At 54.3% G+C, this 16495-nt stretch overlaps 6 protein-coding genes across 6 annotated transcripts; 3 read left to right on the top strand and 3 right to left on the bottom strand.

The window, feature by feature from the left end:
* Positions 1-770: 770 nt before the first annotated feature.
* On the top strand, positions 771-3669 carry RHO25_000279 (uncharacterized protein; the record flags this gene model as incomplete). Its single annotated transcript, XM_023592900.2, has 4 exons — positions 771-1062; positions 1112-1452; positions 1545-1656; positions 1709-3669. The coding sequence occupies 4 exons, from the start codon at positions 771-773 to the stop codon at positions 3667-3669; spliced, it is 2706 nt and encodes a 901-aa protein (XP_023458809.1).
* A 180-nt stretch (positions 3670-3849) lies between these two features.
* RHO25_000278 (uncharacterized protein) lies at positions 3850-4885 on the bottom strand (the record flags this gene model as incomplete). Its single annotated transcript, XM_023592899.2, has 2 exons — positions 3850-4361; positions 4429-4885. 2 exons carry the CDS (start codon positions 4883-4885, stop codon positions 3850-3852), a joined length of 969 nt encoding a protein of 322 aa, XP_023458810.1.
* A 1935-nt stretch (positions 4886-6820) lies between these two features.
* Positions 6821-8885, bottom strand: RHO25_000277 (uncharacterized protein; the record flags this gene model as incomplete). Its single annotated transcript, XM_023592898.2, has 2 exons — positions 6821-7133; positions 7405-8885. The coding sequence occupies 2 exons, from the start codon at positions 8883-8885 to the stop codon at positions 6821-6823; spliced, it is 1794 nt and encodes a 597-aa protein (XP_023458807.1).
* Positions 8886-12556: 3671 nt separating this feature from the next.
* On the top strand, positions 12557-12784 carry RHO25_000276 (uncharacterized protein; the record flags this gene model as incomplete). Its single annotated transcript, XM_065601998.1, has 1 exon — positions 12557-12784. The coding sequence occupies one exon, from the start codon at positions 12557-12559 to the stop codon at positions 12782-12784; it is 228 nt and encodes a 75-aa protein (XP_065458070.1).
* A 571-nt stretch (positions 12785-13355) lies between these two features.
* RHO25_000275 (uncharacterized protein) lies at positions 13356-15379 on the top strand (the record flags this gene model as incomplete). The annotated part of the gene is made up of 3 exons (XM_023592896.2): positions 13356-14208; positions 14296-14691; positions 14745-15379. The coding sequence occupies 3 exons, from the start codon at positions 13356-13358 to the stop codon at positions 15377-15379; spliced, it is 1884 nt and encodes a 627-aa protein (XP_023458808.1).
* Positions 15380-15898: 519 nt separating this feature from the next.
* Positions 15899-16495, bottom strand: RHO25_000274 (uncharacterized protein; the record flags this gene model as incomplete). The annotated part of the gene is made up of 1 exon (XM_023592895.2): positions 15899-16495. One exon carries the CDS (start codon positions 16493-16495, stop codon positions 15899-15901), a length of 597 nt encoding a protein of 198 aa, XP_023458804.1.

Genomic DNA, 16495 nt, shown 5'->3' with positions numbered 1-16495 from the left:
ACCTGCTTTCACCTGAGTTTGCATCCGCTGCTGAATGATCACGAGCACAAGTCCACCTCTGTCAGCTGCAGCGACGACCTCGAATCGGCCACCCCTCGAGAAGGTGGAGGCACGGCATGAGATGATCTCACACTGCTTCGCTTGTCCGCCAATTCCACGTGGCATGCCATCATCTTTGCGGATTTCCTGGCTCGCAAATATGATCAGTAACCAGAGTCCAGGTTTGCCCGGCCTCTTGGGCCATCATCCAGTGCTTTCCTGTGAGATGTGTTCTAGCTCCCATAGACCTGGGAGATGAACACGAACGGCTGTCTCGGCTTTACCAACCCAGGAACGTTCTCTCAAGCGTGGTGCAATATGCTGCGATGCTTTCTCGCCGGCATGCTGCGCGCAGTGAGTTTATATCATCCTCGCACAGGTCGTACAGCACGAAAAGGCGACAGAGCAGCCGCCATAGGCTGATTCGGGCTCATCACAAGCTTGGCGTTCATCTGGCTCCTATATTGGGCTGAACGGCCCGCTTCCCCATCTCGCTACCTTCTAGCGCGAGATCCCTCGGTCCCTCGTATCTGGGGCGCGTCTCCTCCTCCGCAGCACACCTATAGCATACACACGATTGGCATATTCGGACCTCCAGGTGGGTATCGACGACACTGAGGTCTGGAGCTCATGGCCGCAAGTACAAGTCCCGGATCTTTTTGAATCTTCACGATCTGCTGTTCTCGAAGTGCAATCGTAGCTGGAGGTCTCCAGCACAGCATAGCAACGCGATGTGGACCAGATTCGCGCTCGCTGCGCTCAGCTATCAGGCCTTTGTGGAAGCACAGAATACCACGACAGCTGATGGCATTCTCACGGCTTCACAGATTGCGGCTGCCATCAACAGCACCGGATTCGTTCCGCCGGAATTGATCGACCTTGCTGCCAACTTTCTGATCAGCGCCGCAAATTCTACCAGAGCAGCAATTGATTCTGCATTGGAAAATAATCCCGTGTCTGCAAAGCGTGATGATCCTGAGCTCTACTACTCTTATGGCCGATCGCCACCAGTCTATCCTTCCCGTATGTACAAAACTGACCCGGGTTTGACCAGCAAACTAACACATGCAAGCTGAGGGACGCGGTGATGGCAATTGGACAGAAGCCTACGAAAAGGCTCGAGATACCGTCTCTCAAATGACTGATGCTGAGAAGAACAATATCACCATTCCCTCCTCGGATACTCGTGGCTGCACTGGCTTCACTGGAACTGTCGAACGTCTAGGATTTCCGGGCATCTGTCTCAATGACGGACCTTCGGGCTTTCGAGGAGAAAGCAATGGTACTTCGACAGGCTTTCCGGCGCAGATTCACATCGGCGCTAGCTGGGACCGAAATCTTGCCTACCAACGAGCGAAACAGCTGGGAATCGAATTCAAGGCGAAAGGCGTGAACGTCTTCTTGGGTCCAGTGGTCGGTCCACTTGGTAGAGTCGTGTCAGGCGGGCGCAATTGGGCAAGTGGTGCAATTTATACTGGACGGAACTGTTTCTAACCTTGCTGCAGGAAGGCTTCTCCAGCGATCCATATTTAGCTGGTCAACTTGTCGACCCGGCCATTCGAGGTCTGCAGGAGAATGTCATCGCCAGTGTTAAGCACTTCATTGCTAATGAACAAGGTTGGTATATGCCTGTCATTCCAAAGAGACTCGAGTCTAACCACGCGAATAGAAACGAATCGCAACCCCTTCGTGCAAGGGCTCCTAGCTCCTTTGGGCCTCAATCTTAATGTCTCTCTGTCTTCGAATGTGGACGATCGTCCAATGCACGAACTGTACCTCTGGCCTTTCTACGATGCTGTCCGCGCTGGCGCAGGCAGCGTCATGTGCAGCTACCAAAATATCAATGGCTCCTACGGCTGCCAAAACAGCAAAACCATGAACGGGCTTTTGAAAACTGAGCTGGGCTTCCGTGGCTTTGTGTTGAGTGACTGGTATGCGCAGCATACCGGCATTGCGTCTGCGAACGCAGGAATGGACATGGTCATGCCTACCGATATCTACTGGGGCGATGAGACTCTGGCCAAAGCCGTAGACAATGGTACCGTAAACGCGACCAGACTGGATGACATGGCTACTAGGATTCTCGCAACCTGGCATCGCTTCGCCGAGCTGGAGGAACCTGGCACGGAAGAATTCGAGAATACTACTGTCAGCGACGAGGAATCGACACGAGTGGCCTTCCAAGCCGCTGTGGATGGACATGTCCTCATCAAGAACGTCAACAACGCGTTGCCGCTCAACAGACCTGCGGCATTGAATGTGTTCGGCTGGGATGCTGTCGGCGGGCTCAACACCTCGGCACTGAACCCACAGCTTTGGGGCGTATCTGTTCAGAATGCACTCAAATACACCAACGGGGATGACTTCAATGAGCTTGTGTACATTCAGCTTGCTGGCTCGATCTCTCCTGCTGGCACCTCAGTGCCTGAAGTGGCGTTCAATGGAACACTTATTACTGGAGGCGGCAGTGGTGGCATCCATCCGGTCTTCACCATCGCTCCCTACGACGCTCTCTTATCTCAGTCGCTTGAAGACGACACCACTTTGCACACAGATTTCACCGATAACAACACCCCGACTGTGGAAGACCCCAACGCTCCTTGCCTAGTCATCATCAACTCCTTCGCTTCAGAAGCCGCAGACCGCGCAACTCTAGCCGACGAGTACTCTGACACCCTCGTCACAAATGTCGCCAATCAATGCGCCAACACAATCGTCGTAATCCACCACGCCGGCACACGTCTCGTAGATCGCTGGATCGACCACGAAAACGTCACAGCCGCAATCTTCGCTCACCTCCCCGGCCAAGCATCCGGCCAAGCCCTCACCGAAATCCTCTACGGCCGCCAATCTCCTAGCGGTCGCCTCCCATACACCGTCGCTCGTGCCGAATCCGACTACGGCGCCCTACTTCGCCCAGACCTCCCCACACTAGAAGACCCGCAATATTCCCAATCCAACTTCTCCGAAGGCGTCTTCATCGACTACCGCCACTTCATCCGCGAAAACATCGAACCTCGCTTCGCTTTCGGCTACGGCCTCACATACTCCTCTTTCAACTACTCCAACCTCGAAATCAACCTCTCATCCTCCGCAAACAAAGCCCTCCTACCATCCGACGCCCTCTCCCCAGAAACTGTCGCTCCTGAAGGAGGTCTCAATTCTTTATACGAAATCATCGCCACAGTCTCTATTTCCGTCGCAAATGTGGGTGAGGTCGCCGCTGCGGAAGTCGCGCAGCTTTATTTGGGAATTCCGAACAGTGATGTGGAGAGACAATTACGTGGATTTGATAAGAAGTTGATTCGGCCGGGGGAGTTTGCGAACTATGAGTTTGCGTTGAGGAGGAGGGATTTGAGTGTTTGGGATGTGGTCAGTCAGAATTGGGAGATGCAGGAGGGGGAGTATAGGGTTTTGGTGGGGAAGAGTGTTTTGGATACGCAGTTGGAGGGCACGTTTAGGTTGAGTGGGGAGGTTAATGTTGTTGATGGCGGGGCGGTTTCTGGTGATGGTGGTGGTGGTGGTGGTGGTGGGGACCAGCCTAGTGAGGGTGTGAGGTTGGGTGGTTTGACGCCATGGACAGTGGTCGCTGGTATGGTGGGTTGGGCGGTTGCGCTGTGTATATCTTGAGATGAGAACATATATGTGAAGCAGATGTACACCAAGAAGAATATTGGTTGTCAAGGAAGCAGACACAGATCATAGAATTGAAGCAGACTTTTTCCCACACCAGCTGTGTCCATTCTACCTTTCTATCCCTGGTCCTAAACTACCTGAAACCTCTCGAGCATTCTTCGAACTCGCAAGTTTTCAGTTGTACCCTCCCTGTCCGCTCTGTCCGCCCTGCTGCCACTGACCTCCCTGGCCTTCTTGTTGTTCCTGATCCCACTGACCTCCCTGTCCAGGCTGGCCTCCCTGTGACCACTGTCCACCTTGGCCTGGCTGACCTGGCTGGCCTGGTCGACCTCCTTGATTCCATTGTCCGCCCTGTCCACCCTGTCCACCTTGTCCGCCTTGGCCTCCTTGACCTCCCTGTCCGCCCTGTCCGCCCTGTCCGCCCTGTCCGCCCTGCCCTCCAACCTGTCCAGAGTGCGTCAAAGTCCAATCAACACTGACCTGCTGTCCAGACGGCGCGTCGGGGCTATCACAAGGCATAGCACCAGCTGAAGAAACATACAGGGAATACCCACCACGGCAGCCAACAGTTCCGTCCTTGGCATACTTCTTGATGGAGTCCGTGACCAAGTCAATGATATCGGCGTTGCCGACTTTGCCTGTGAGAGAGGGATCTTGACCGGAGGAGGTGACGGCATTGAAGGCACCTATATTATATCTCGTCAGCAAGGGGAAGAGGTAGCAGGTAACTGAGTGGAAGGGAGTATGACTTACAAGTACCGTTGTACACGAGTGTTTGACCCTGACTTGTAACAGTCCATTCATAGTCCTGTGTGATGGACGCGATCATAGCTTGGCAATCGGTAACAAGAGGGTTGTTGCCAGCAGGTTGAGTAATTTCGATGAAAGATGAGACACCGCAATCGTTGATGCCGGGAGCGTTGCCTGCGTTGGTATTGCCGTGTCGCCATTGATTGTTGCCGTTACCGCCGCTGTAGGAATTCTGTCCTCCGCCGTTCTGCCAGTTGCCGTTACTATCTGGTACTTGGCCGTTGGTGTTTTGCCAGCCGCCAGTGTTGCCCTGTGCTTGCCCGTTGGGGCTCTGCTGCACGTTTGAGGCTCCCAGCATGGCGGCTTGGGGAGCATTGTTCGAAGCTCCACTGGAACGGAATCTGGTGGCCGTGCCCAGGGCTGGCAGGAGAGCAACGAGAACTGATGTGGTGTACTGCATGATTGATGTTTCCGTGAAGGTTTTGGAATTGCTGAAGTGCTGTGGTCGATTGGGATGTGAATGAGGTAGAGTCAGTTGGGAGTCAATGTTGGGAAAGTTCGACTGCTCTTTAATACAGCATGCCAATGCCGCAATACTAACAATAGGTTCAGGCATGGTCATGGATGTCTGTGAGCTCTGTGCCTGCACATCCCGGGTTCGGTATTGGTGGGTTCATGGCACACAGGGAACAGCATTGCGCACATTTTCCAGATCGAGCATGCTTCATCGCTCCACCAACTTTGATCCTCGTGTAACTTTTTGCATAGCCGCACTTCTTTTACCTTTGCCCTAGCTGTAACCCCGCTATAGAGACGTGTCGGCAGCATGGCATATTCTTGTTCGTTAGAAGGTTTACATATCCAAGACTTGGCCGCCCTCTATACGGTCATCATGTGGGTCGCCGCTGCTTCCGGAAAGGTAGACAAGCCTGTTTCCAATATTCAAGCACTTGGCTTCTTCGTGTCTTGAGCCCTGGGGATACGAAGAAGCTCTCGTCACAGGTATTCTGGGCATTGCCTTGCGGAGGGAAGGCCGGGTGATGGCAGTGAACAAATGATGTCGAGTGCAGTACGTGCCTTGTCTTTGCTAGGACATAACCTCGTGCTGAAGCACAAGAGTGTCTGGAGTCACTCTCCAATTCCCGCCAGGTCCCGTGTTGGGACGAACGTGCGGTGTTCGACATTGTGGCTGGTCACTTGTAGCCTTGCAAACATTGAATCCTAGTCAGCGAGGCCCAGACTTCCAGCAACTCCTGGCGACCGCGCGCACGATCGGGTCAGACGCTGCGCAGAGCCAGGCGCGGCTTCAGAGACCTGCATCGTCATTGATCGCTTAGGCATTGCTGCTGGCAGTCCGGTCGTGCTGTAGGATGACACAGCTTCAGAGAGACGAAGAGAGCCAGCCAGAGGTCTCCACCTCACGACCAGAGCGAAAGTTGAAGTTACACATTTCGACCGTTGTCGTAAGCATATAGCGAGCACTCAGCGCAGCCTGACATGAGGACGCGGCGTTGTGGCTTTCCAAGGCGACTAAGTGAAGTGGAAAGAAGAGAAGAGTACGCGAAACAATTACTTTAATTCCAATTACTTTAAAAACAACTACTTTAATTCCAATTGTGCACTTCTATTAGCGGCGGCCCTTCCCGATTCGTTCGTCGCTTCCCAAGCCCAACTCGCTCCTTCTCTGCTCGACATCCTCTGTCCATCATCTCTATATCTCACAAGCTGTCTTCGGCACTCTGGCGGTACTCATCACATCTCGATAACCTGGCGGTACTCATCACACCTCGGTACTCTGGCGGGTACTCGTCACCATCAACTGCAATTTTAGCTCAAAGTATCAGAATCTGCCCTGGTACCTGTCACTCACGCAAGAGCCATTGTGACATACCAGGATACGATGTCCACGCTCTCCTGGAGACCTGGGTAGATCGCTCTAGAATACGGGCGATGTGATGTAAAATTCGAGAAAGTCGACGCAGCAATGCGGTGTCTTCCATCGTCGTCAGCATTTGGCCGTCCTCGGACACGAGTCCGAATATTTGGGATCTCTGAGACTGACGGGTATTCAAGATCATTTAGATTTGTCCTTCCTTCCAACAGGGTAGGAAGGGATGGAGGGTTCGTGTGAGAACCAGGTGAATTGATTACTTCGCTATGCATAGAGTTATGCAACTATACACACATCCACCTTCTGTAACAAGGAATTTCGCGAACTCGCCAAGAGCGCCATGCAGGGTATCAATCGCATGCTGCAGCAGTATTATACCAGATCTCTTCAATCGCATCGACATTACCGCTTCAAGTCCCAGTCATGCCATGCGCCTTTCTGTCGCCAGATATTCACCTCACCCATAGTGATTCATTATGTCCATCAAGTCGTCGCTGGCATTCATCATCTCTGCTTACCCCTCCTAGTATTACTCCCTCCATCTCTTCCACTCCTCCTGGGTGATTCATCCGGAACATACAAACCTCTTTCCACAGCACCCAAGATCTGCAGGGTTCTCAGAATTGCTTCGCGTCGCTCGTTCTCTTCGACTCTTCGTCCTTCGGTGACAGCTTCCTCTTGCAGAGCTCGGAGGTACTCTTTTGGCAGTGGCGGAGGCGCCGGATGCGGGATTGTCGGAGAGTGGTTGGGTGTAGTTTTTGTCATTGTCGGTGGAGGTGAGGTCCGTGGTGTTGAAGCGGAGGCTCGGATGGAGTATCTGTTAAGGAAGGAATAGTGTTAGGATCTGGTTTGCTTTTGCTCTCAACTCTTTTTCGCAACAGCGCTCAGAATGCAGTTCTTCCCGTCATCGCTTTGGCCTCTTTGAGCTCGAACTTGTCCGAGACTCGCTCTGCTTTGACTTCGGTTCCTGCTGCTGCTGTTGCTGCTGTGTAGATCTCGACTGATGCTGACTTCTCTGCTTCTTGGATGACGAACTCGAGCTCGACTGATGGGACCTTTGCTGCTGGGGTGGTTGGGGTCGGACGTACCCTTCAGTCGGCGTTTGCTGCCGGCTATGAGCTGCTGAACCACCGCTTCCGCTGCCACGTCTGCTGCCACCACTCGCACTCGCACTCGCGGTACTTCGCTGTCGCTGTCGGACCTGCTCCTCAGCTTGCTCTACGAGCTTCCGCTTGCTCGCCTTATCTGAAGCGGCCGAGGTCACAGATGAAGCCCGATTGGCCTGACTGCGACTACTCAGGCGCGAGACTGGCGGGCTAAAAGCTCCAACCGTCGACGCCGGTGCTGCTTCTGAGCCCTCCACTTCTGCCTCTGGTACAGTAGAGAGTCGCTCCGGCGATCGCATGACTGAGCGTGGAATTTGTGTCGGTGCAGGGGCTCGTCGCTGCTGTGACTGCTGTGCAGGCTGACCACGAGCGCTCGGCGGACTCACTGCTATCGTGCGATCGATGTTCAGAGGTGGAGCTGTTCGAGGATGTACCCGAGGCGTAGGACTGCCTGCTTGTGAGCTTCTTTGCTGAGGTGTAGACTCGTTTGATCCTCGCTTGACCATGCCTCCGAGCGCTTGGACGAGGACAGACGCATCCGCGAACTCATCATCATCCAGGCCGTCGGAAGAACTGTATACCTCCTTGATAGTCTTTCGAGCAAGCAATCTCGATCGATCATGCTCTTTAGCACAGTCCCAGAGAAACGCCGAATGTTCAAGCGCGACGGATAGTCGCAACGCATGGGTCACTGGTAGTAGGCTGTCCGATAGCTGTTGCGCTGCCTCGAAATGTTCTTTTGCCATTGGCACAAAGTTCAGTGGTGGCAGCAGAAACGAGGCCGCGGACTGTGCCGCTGGTATGTTGATTGGCGCAAGCCCAGGAGGTCTCGATGGAGTACGACGCGCTCCTTCAGGAGGCAGTATTGCTAGTCCAGGCGGCGGTGTCTGTGTTGCAGTTCCGACGTATGGGTTCGTGACGAAGGAGGCGTCGGATTGAATAGACGGCACGGGATCTCGCAGAGGAGCTTTACCTGCTCGTCGTCGACTCCCTGACTCCTTCGGTGATGTCTTTGTTGGCGAATCAGCCGCATTGCCAGTGTTCTTCGGGGTGTTCGTCTTAGACGGTGGGCTTATTGACGTTCCAGATCGACCACTGAGCAGGCTGATCGGCGGGTGATTATGAAAGAGGCAGAAGACATGGTATAGCGAAGCGCGAAGCTTCGCTGCCATGACGCGGCACTCCGGTCCGTAATCGCCATTCTGGCAGTAAGGTAGGATGTACGCCTCTGTGATCGACAGTCCTTCTCGAGCAAGCCAAATGATGTGATGATAGAGCTGCAGCGACTTCGTGTCCCTGGTGAGGTCAAGCTTGCGAAGTTTGCGAGCCCTGTACAGCTTTCGCGACAGCAGAATCGATAGTCCAAGGACCTGATACAGCGATGCAGATAGGAGCGGGTTTGATGGTTCTGTCAACTTTGCGAGTCGACCAAGGATCTTCTCCTCGATTTGAGACACGGCCATCGACGTCTGTCAGTAATGCGCACCAGATCTGTTTGGTGTGTCGTAGGCATGCAAGTTAGTACGGGTCGCTCGTGATAGTGTCGATGGAGTCAAGGTACCAGTGGCTCTCCACAGCAGCAGCTCAATGGGACCGTCGTTGCTGATTGTTCGGCGATCGGATCAACTGCGGTGTATGCAATGAAGCTGGTCGGAGTGGGAGAATGATGCAACGTCAACGTGTTCGACAACGCACAGCATGCCTCCAACCAAGTTCAGGCACCTCGACAGCTGATACCGTACCACGGCCGGTGCGGATTGTGCCTCAGCGACGACCGGGCAGCGCACAGCCCAGCGTCGGCGCCTGACAAGACGCCGAACAGCGGGATCGCTGTCAGCGCTTGTGACGATATGGACAGTCCTGAGCCAGTTACCAGATCAGGCAGGCCATGTAGCCAGTAGGCGACGGTAGGAAATTGCTGTGACAGCGATTGGGTCGCGCCGTGGATTGAGGTCGACCAATGATGGGGCCGGTAGGCGTGAGGAAGGAAACAGAGAATAACAGATGGCTGTACAGAGTTCGTGCTGTGCCTTCGCCTGGACCGGCCGGGCAGTTAAACGCTGACGAGCCATCAGTTCCTTCTGAGCATAGCAAGAAAAGATAGAGGCGAGGAAAGAGTCCTACCTGATGCGTGTGCAGAAAGACAGACTTCGGGTCTAGGCGACGGCAATAGCTCATTCGCTGAGAAATGGTAAAAGCACGAGCCAATGAGGATGTGTAGTGCGAGATATGAGAGTTGCCCAAGTCGGCAAGCACTGAGGCGAGACGTCACCCGTATATGGAGTGTTTTTGGAGGAGGCTGGAGTCGTCTCGATGCGCCTGGCACACGCCGCCCTGACCTCACTCTGCTTCTTGCTCTGCTCGGGCGTTGGGCGAGTGGTGTTCGAAGGAAAGGCGGAGCGGTGGCGGAGAGGACACGCTGGCAGGATTCGCGCGCGCCCAACAGTCTGCAACACCGTCTCTTCGTCGAATTTCGCACTCGACCCCGGCTCTGTGCGCGCCTTGCGCCTCGGTACGTATCGTGGTGGTCGTGGGCTGGTATTTCGTCGAGACTGGCAGCGCTTGGCGTTCGCACCTGGCAAAAGCGGGCAGCGCAGAAAGACAAACAACACCACCAACGCCCGCGAGGCCGTGTCAATGCCGCGCACAAATACAGCAGCGGGCAGCGAGAGGGAGGGAGGACGCTCAGGAGGGCGAAAAGCAGGAACGCACACCAGTTCTCTGCGTGCCGGCAGCGTGCAGCTGCTGGTGGGCCAGTCCGCTATCCCAGATACGTGGCACCGCTGGAGGCTAACACGCTCCCATGCACGACGCAGCGCCCGCCGATTGCCATTGCAGCTGACGTCGCCGCGTGCAGGCGACGTTCGCTCAGTGTGCAGCAGCTCGATGCCGCGAAGGGAATGAACAGAAAGGCGTATGCGCTGGCACGAACGCCTGACGCGCCGTAGCGCCAAACTCAATGCGCTGTCTCTGATCTCACTTCCCTCGTGCGCCGGTCCGCCTACATCTCCTCCACCACCAGCGCACCACTTGTCGCGCTGTCGACCGGACACGCTGTCGCTGCTGACGACGCCGTACCGCCCTTTCGTCCCTCCTGCACGAGGGGTTTGGTCCGTTCCACGAGGTCTGCGTGCCGCTGCAGTGCCTACCCATGGATTCCCGGTCAGCGTCATGCCCTCAACCTGGATCTGTTCGCCTGCAGAGAAATCATGCCAGATGATGCGTCGCTCTTCGCTGGCCATGCCCTACATCCGCGGCTGGATTCAGCCGCCGCATTCTGGTTGTTGCATCGTACCGCGCTTGTTTTCGTCAGGCGATTTGCCGGCTCGACCTCAAGGCCAGCCATTCGGAGGGAACGAGCTTGCGCAAAGGAGCTGCGTTAAGCGACCCTCGTGCGTAGCCGCGACGGGTACATGGTGCCTAGCAACAGCCCGGCTGCCTGCTAAAGATGTAGGCTTTCGATCAATCGCTTTTCCGACATGCAGACTCCGCACCGCAGAAATGGCGGTGTACAAAAAGCATACCGCAATATGATTGGATGACAGGCCCGCCAAGCTTACCAACACGCCTTCGGTATCGGATTACATGAAGATGGCTGGATCTCTACTGCAAGCAGTGCATATCTGTGCAGTAGATCCGTATACCACTCCACTGACGAAGCTATCAGGTAGTGTTGCGCGTCTGCGATCATGAGGTCTGGTCTGCAGCTGCTTATATGCACGACCCAGCCGCGACAAATGCTCCAGCCATCGACTTCGTAATTCCATCGGCCCTTCTGATTCAGAACGTCACGACGAGACCGCTCGAATGCTGAGGATAATGACAGATCTGGCGCTGAATGAAGCCAACGTGGCTGGGAGTGTCCAGAATCATCTGGCGATTCTTTAACTTCAAGTTCGCGGATTCTGAATGTGCTGTGGTGCTCCGGTGAAATATATTTTGGAGAGGGCCTCCAGAAGGTTGGGAAACGCGTCAATCTTGAACCGGCAGCGTAATGTGCCAAGCCTGCTGGCTTCACATCACTCGATACCTGGCAGCTTTCCGTCATTGTGCAATGCTGACAACTGGTCTGGAGCAATCAGTACTCGGTTCATCCCGCAAGACCTCGGTCTTGTACTCGCGTCCAGAATTTGATGCCAAACAGTGACACCGCTGACAAAAAGCAAGTTCGCTCCGGCCTCAGGCAGAAGCACTTGTGCCCCGTCACAGCGATTTGTCAAGCCACGACTCAAGTCTGCAGCCTGTTGAGCACTGTCACGGCAGGTGTGCAATCACCTGTCTGCGTGTAACACAGACACGGATTTGACGAGGAGCAAGATCTTCTCACCGAGGTGCAGTAGGAATGGTGCGCTCTGAGCGGAGCGGTCTGCACCTGCGGGAATCCGAGTGTCACTGCAAGGTCCCGCACCTCATGTTTGTTGGTCACACGATACCAAAGTATACTCCGTGGATGTTCAAAGCGATGCAAATCCATCAGCAACGACAGCACCAGTGCAGATCGGTCCGACTTCGACATGTTGCTGGACATTCAGCAAGTCATACCACGCGCGGCCGCCCGCATATTTTGGCTGTAGGGCTGACCATCTTGGCTTCAAATATGATTTGGTTGGCCGTAACCGCGCCGAGGCCTGTCAGGTATATGAAATTCGTGGTAGCCGGACGTGCAGGAGGCACAATACGCTGATGGATCTGGTATGCGCTGAGTGCAGTTCGAGGACAATCAGTACCACGTTGCCAGGATGTTTCAGAGTGCATGACAATGGTCAATCGTGGTGAGTGGACGATTTGTAGGTCGAGCAGGACTGCACGGTAGAAAGATAAAAGGTAGGAGAGCCTGCGTTGAAAGCCATCTCAATCAGCATCAACAAAAACCTCGATGCAAGCATACAGCATACAGCATCCGGCAACATCCTCCGCGAACATATCAGGTCTCCACTGATCTTGTGCTATCCAATTCCGCGACAGGCAACTAGGCAACTAGGCAACGCCCTGCTGGTATCGAGGTGAGTTAAGGCAAATTCTTGTGCAAACTCAAACCGGAAGGCGCATGCTCATTGACTCGATGAATAGCAGAACATCGGCCAGCACTATTTCCGAAGCCGTGCACAAACCGAAATCAGAAGCATCTGCCACCATGTGCAAATACTACGCTCACTCCTACCCTTGCGGCCACGTCAAGACTGTCTTCGCGGCCTTTTGCGCTCAGGCTGCGCTCGTACAGAAGCCTTGCGGGAGAGGAGATATTTGGGCGACTGTCAAGATGGAGCAAGAATGCCAGCACTGCTACGAAGATGAGCCGGCAGCTATTCCGCGATCCAGAATCGGAGGTGCTGCAACCCGAAAGAAGGTCATCCGTCGGTGAAGATGGTCAAGGATACAGTAATCATGGTGTCGTGGAAGGAAAGCGGTTCGTTGATGTTCGTGATGTACGTGCGTCGTTTATAGGCGGAGTTAGGGTTTTGGGCCAGTGGGCGTTGGATCCGAGGCAATACGAGATGACTTCGCGAAGTGCTTTGCGATATCCTGGAGATATTCCGAGCTCGAGCATGTACATAGTAGAAGCGCTGCTTGTTCGCGTGTGCGAATATGGTAGAGTGTGCGAGCATTCCTGCAGTTCATGCATGCAATTACACATCAGACTGCACATCGCTGCTGCACAACTTCATCCGGCGCATTGTATACTACAACAGCAAGAGCTCACGACCGAGCAAGGGAAATCGAGCTCTCGCTAGCGTAGTCCGACGGGATGATCGTCAAGCCATCTGGCAGCCACTTCGGAAAGGGACTTGCCCACGTGGTGATTCACCAGCTCGACTGCTGTTGCCTGCGCTAGGAGCTCATTCCGTCGTCTTCTTCTGCGCTACTTCTCGAAAACAACGACGACCAAGGTGAGAAGTGTCAAAAACGGCTGGATCGAATAGACTCTGGGCGGCATGGCGAATTACCTTCGCCGGGTCCTGCAGCGTGGGGCCGCACGTGAAACTGAGACGGCAAGTTCCATCACGACCGGGGTCAGCAATACCAACGATTCAAAGACGTTGGATACCACTTCTACCGAACAACAAACATCGACTCCGGTTGATGGCAGTGCTGATCATGGCGACGACAAGCGCATTGGGGCAGACGACAATGCCTCGGCCGACTCACCAGCTCATGGCACCTTGAACGAGAAGAAGGACGACACAACCATCGTAGTCGATTCCACCGATCGCCAAAACAGCACTGTCGCATCAACAGACGAGAAAAATGCCACTACTACCAGCGAAGACCCAGACGACGAATCCAAATACGTGACAGGCACACCTCTCATCCTCCTCGTCATTGGCCTCCTACTCGCAACCTTCGTCGTAGCCCTCGACAACACCATAATCGCAACCGCCATCCCCCGCATAACCACAATCTTCGACTCCCTCAACGACGTAGGCTGGTATGGCAGCTCCTACCTCCTCACTACAACCTCCTTGCAACCCTCTTTCGGCAAAATCTACACATACTTCAATGTGAAATGGACGTATTTGATTGCGTTGCTCATTTTTGAGCTCGGGAGTATTTTGTGTGCGGCGGCGACGAGCAGTACCATGTTGATTGTGGGAAGAGCTGTGGCGGGAGCTGGAGCTGCGGCGTTGTTTTCCGGGGCGATGACGATTATTGGCTATAGTGTGCCGTTGAGGAAGAGGGCGCTTTATATTGCGAGTTTGAGCAGTATGTTTGGGATCGCATCTGTGGTGGGGCCGATTTTGGGAGGAGCGTTTACCGATAAGTTGAGTTGGAGGTGGTGTTTTTGGAGTGAGTGGTTCTCTTCTTCTTCCTTGATCTCATTGAGGAGAGGATGGGCACGAGAGAAGATTGCAGTGCTGACGATATGATTTCTAGTCAACCTCCCATTCGGCGCCGTCAGTATCGCTGTTGTGTTCTTCTTCTTTACTGATCCGCCGAGAGACCATGCGGATATGACGTTCAAGGAGAAGCTCAAGCAGATCGATCTTCTGGGGGCTTTCTTCCTGATCTGCGCCATTGTCTGTCTACTTTTGGCATTGCAATGGGGCGGCACTGTCTACCCATGGTCAGACAGTCGAGTCTATGGTTGCTTCATCGGTTTCGGCCTGTTGCTTGCGATCTTCATCGGCTGGCAATTTAAGCTCCAGGACCGCGCCACGATGCCACCTCGCATCCTCGGAAAACAGCGAACAGTCGCGGCTGTTGCAGTCTTCTCTGCCTTTCTCGCTATGGCGTTGTACACGCACATCTACTTCCTGCCTTTCTACTTCCGTAAGTACAACTGTGAAACGAATTCCGAATTGCCATGCTAACCTCCCCTGCAGAAGCCGTCAAAGGCACCAGCGCCGAGGGCTCCGGAATCCGCTGCATCCCCTACCTCGTCAGCATCGTCTTCTCTTCCATCGTCGTCGGCGCAACTATCACCCTCATCGGACCGTACAACCCACCAATGCTCATCGGCTGCGCAACCTTCGTTGTTGGCTGCGGCATGCTCTACACTCTCAACCCTGGTTCCTCAGCTGGAGTCTGGATCGGCTACCAAATCCTGGCCGGAGTCGGTGCAGGCGCCTGTGTCCAGATCCCCTTCATCGCAGTTCAAGTCGTGCTCAACGAGAAAGACATGCCAATTGGCAACGCTATCGCGATCTTCTTCAACACTCTTGGCGGAGCAATAAGTGTTTCTATCGCGCAGAACATCTTCAGCAATACTTTGGCGCAACAACTTCCCGTTCTGGCACCGACCGTTGACCCGAGAATGGTTATCGCGGCTGGAGCGACGCATATCGAAGATGTGGTTCCGGAGGGGAGCGTAGGCGCCGTGAGATTGGCGTATAATCTTGCGGTTACAAGGGCGTTTATCATGCCGATTGCTGTGGCTGGGTTGGGGTTTCTTGCGGCTCTGGCTTTTGAGTGGAAGAGTGTTAAGGGGAAGAAATTGGCTATGGGTGGTGCCGCATAGTATCAGAAAGCTCTTTTGTCTGTGAGTAACAGACGATAGATGCGTCGGACTTGCAGAGGCTCACAGCACATACTGTACTTTGCAGAGCAAGTAGACCACTCCTCTCGAATGAGTTTGTTAGAAAACATCGTTCCATCCCATCACTGCGCAATGGAGCATATGAGTTCCAGTGATTTCATAGTAGATATGAGGAAGTAAAGAGAAGTTCGTGAAGTGATTCGGTTGAAAGGTAAAATGCAGTATGATAATTTACAGCTGCGACTATCACTACTGTTATACATGATCAATTCTGATTCTGGTTGATGCTCGCTCTTCAATGCGCGCTTTTGATGCTATTCATCATCGGTCGGTCGTTAAAATTCTCGAACTCGCTATGCCATGCATGTCAAATGCGCAATCAATGATCGGCCGTCTCTGTGTTTTGATGCTCTATTCGTCATGATTCCCAATGCGTTCTCCAGGAAGAGGCAAGCAAACTTCTCATCTCTCTTAGATCCTGTCAAAAGCGGAAGAGAAGTTTTACTTGGTGTATTGCCAAGCAGAGGTGGTGTTGTCGGCGAGCTGGACGAGGCGCCAGTTGAAGCCCAAGCAGTCCTCAGCACCGGTGAAGCGGGAAGCAGCGTAGACGGTCCAAGCACCCTCGATGCGCTCACTTGGGCATGCGACCCAGGAGCTGTTCTCGAACTTGAGGGTAGCGTCGTAGACGTTCTCGAAGCCAGTGGTGATGGCTGGGCCGTCGGTGCGGGCGGTGTGGGCCTGAGTGAACTTGAGTTGACCGGCGACTTGGCCGATGGAGTCGTCACCCTCGGTCACGTAGACTTGTTGACCGCCTGGGACGCTGGTGAGGAGGCCGATGGTGCCTTGGCCGTTCACGTAGGTGAAGACGGTCTGGTTGTTGAATTCACCCTCGACGACGTCTGGCTTGTAGGTTGCTGGCTCGGCGCCGATGAGGAACTCGGAGCCGTTGGCGTTGATTTGGCCGAAGTGGATTGGGCTGGCGCTGCGGAGGGCCATGCCGGCGAACTTCAGAGGCTCTTGTGGGCTGCTGCCGGCCTGAGGAGCTGGCATGGCAGCGGCCATGGAGGCGAGAGCAGCGATAGCGAGGTTGGCGTACAT

The sequence above is a fragment of the Cercospora beticola genome, chromosome 1 (genome assembly GCF_033473495.1).
Source record: "Cercospora beticola chromosome 1, complete sequence".
Lineage (NCBI taxonomy): Eukaryota > Fungi > Ascomycota > Dothideomycetes > Mycosphaerellales > Mycosphaerellaceae > Cercospora > Cercospora beticola.
The sequence above is the reverse complement of the archived record's forward strand: the minus strand, read 5'-3'. Positions and strand labels throughout refer to the sequence as shown.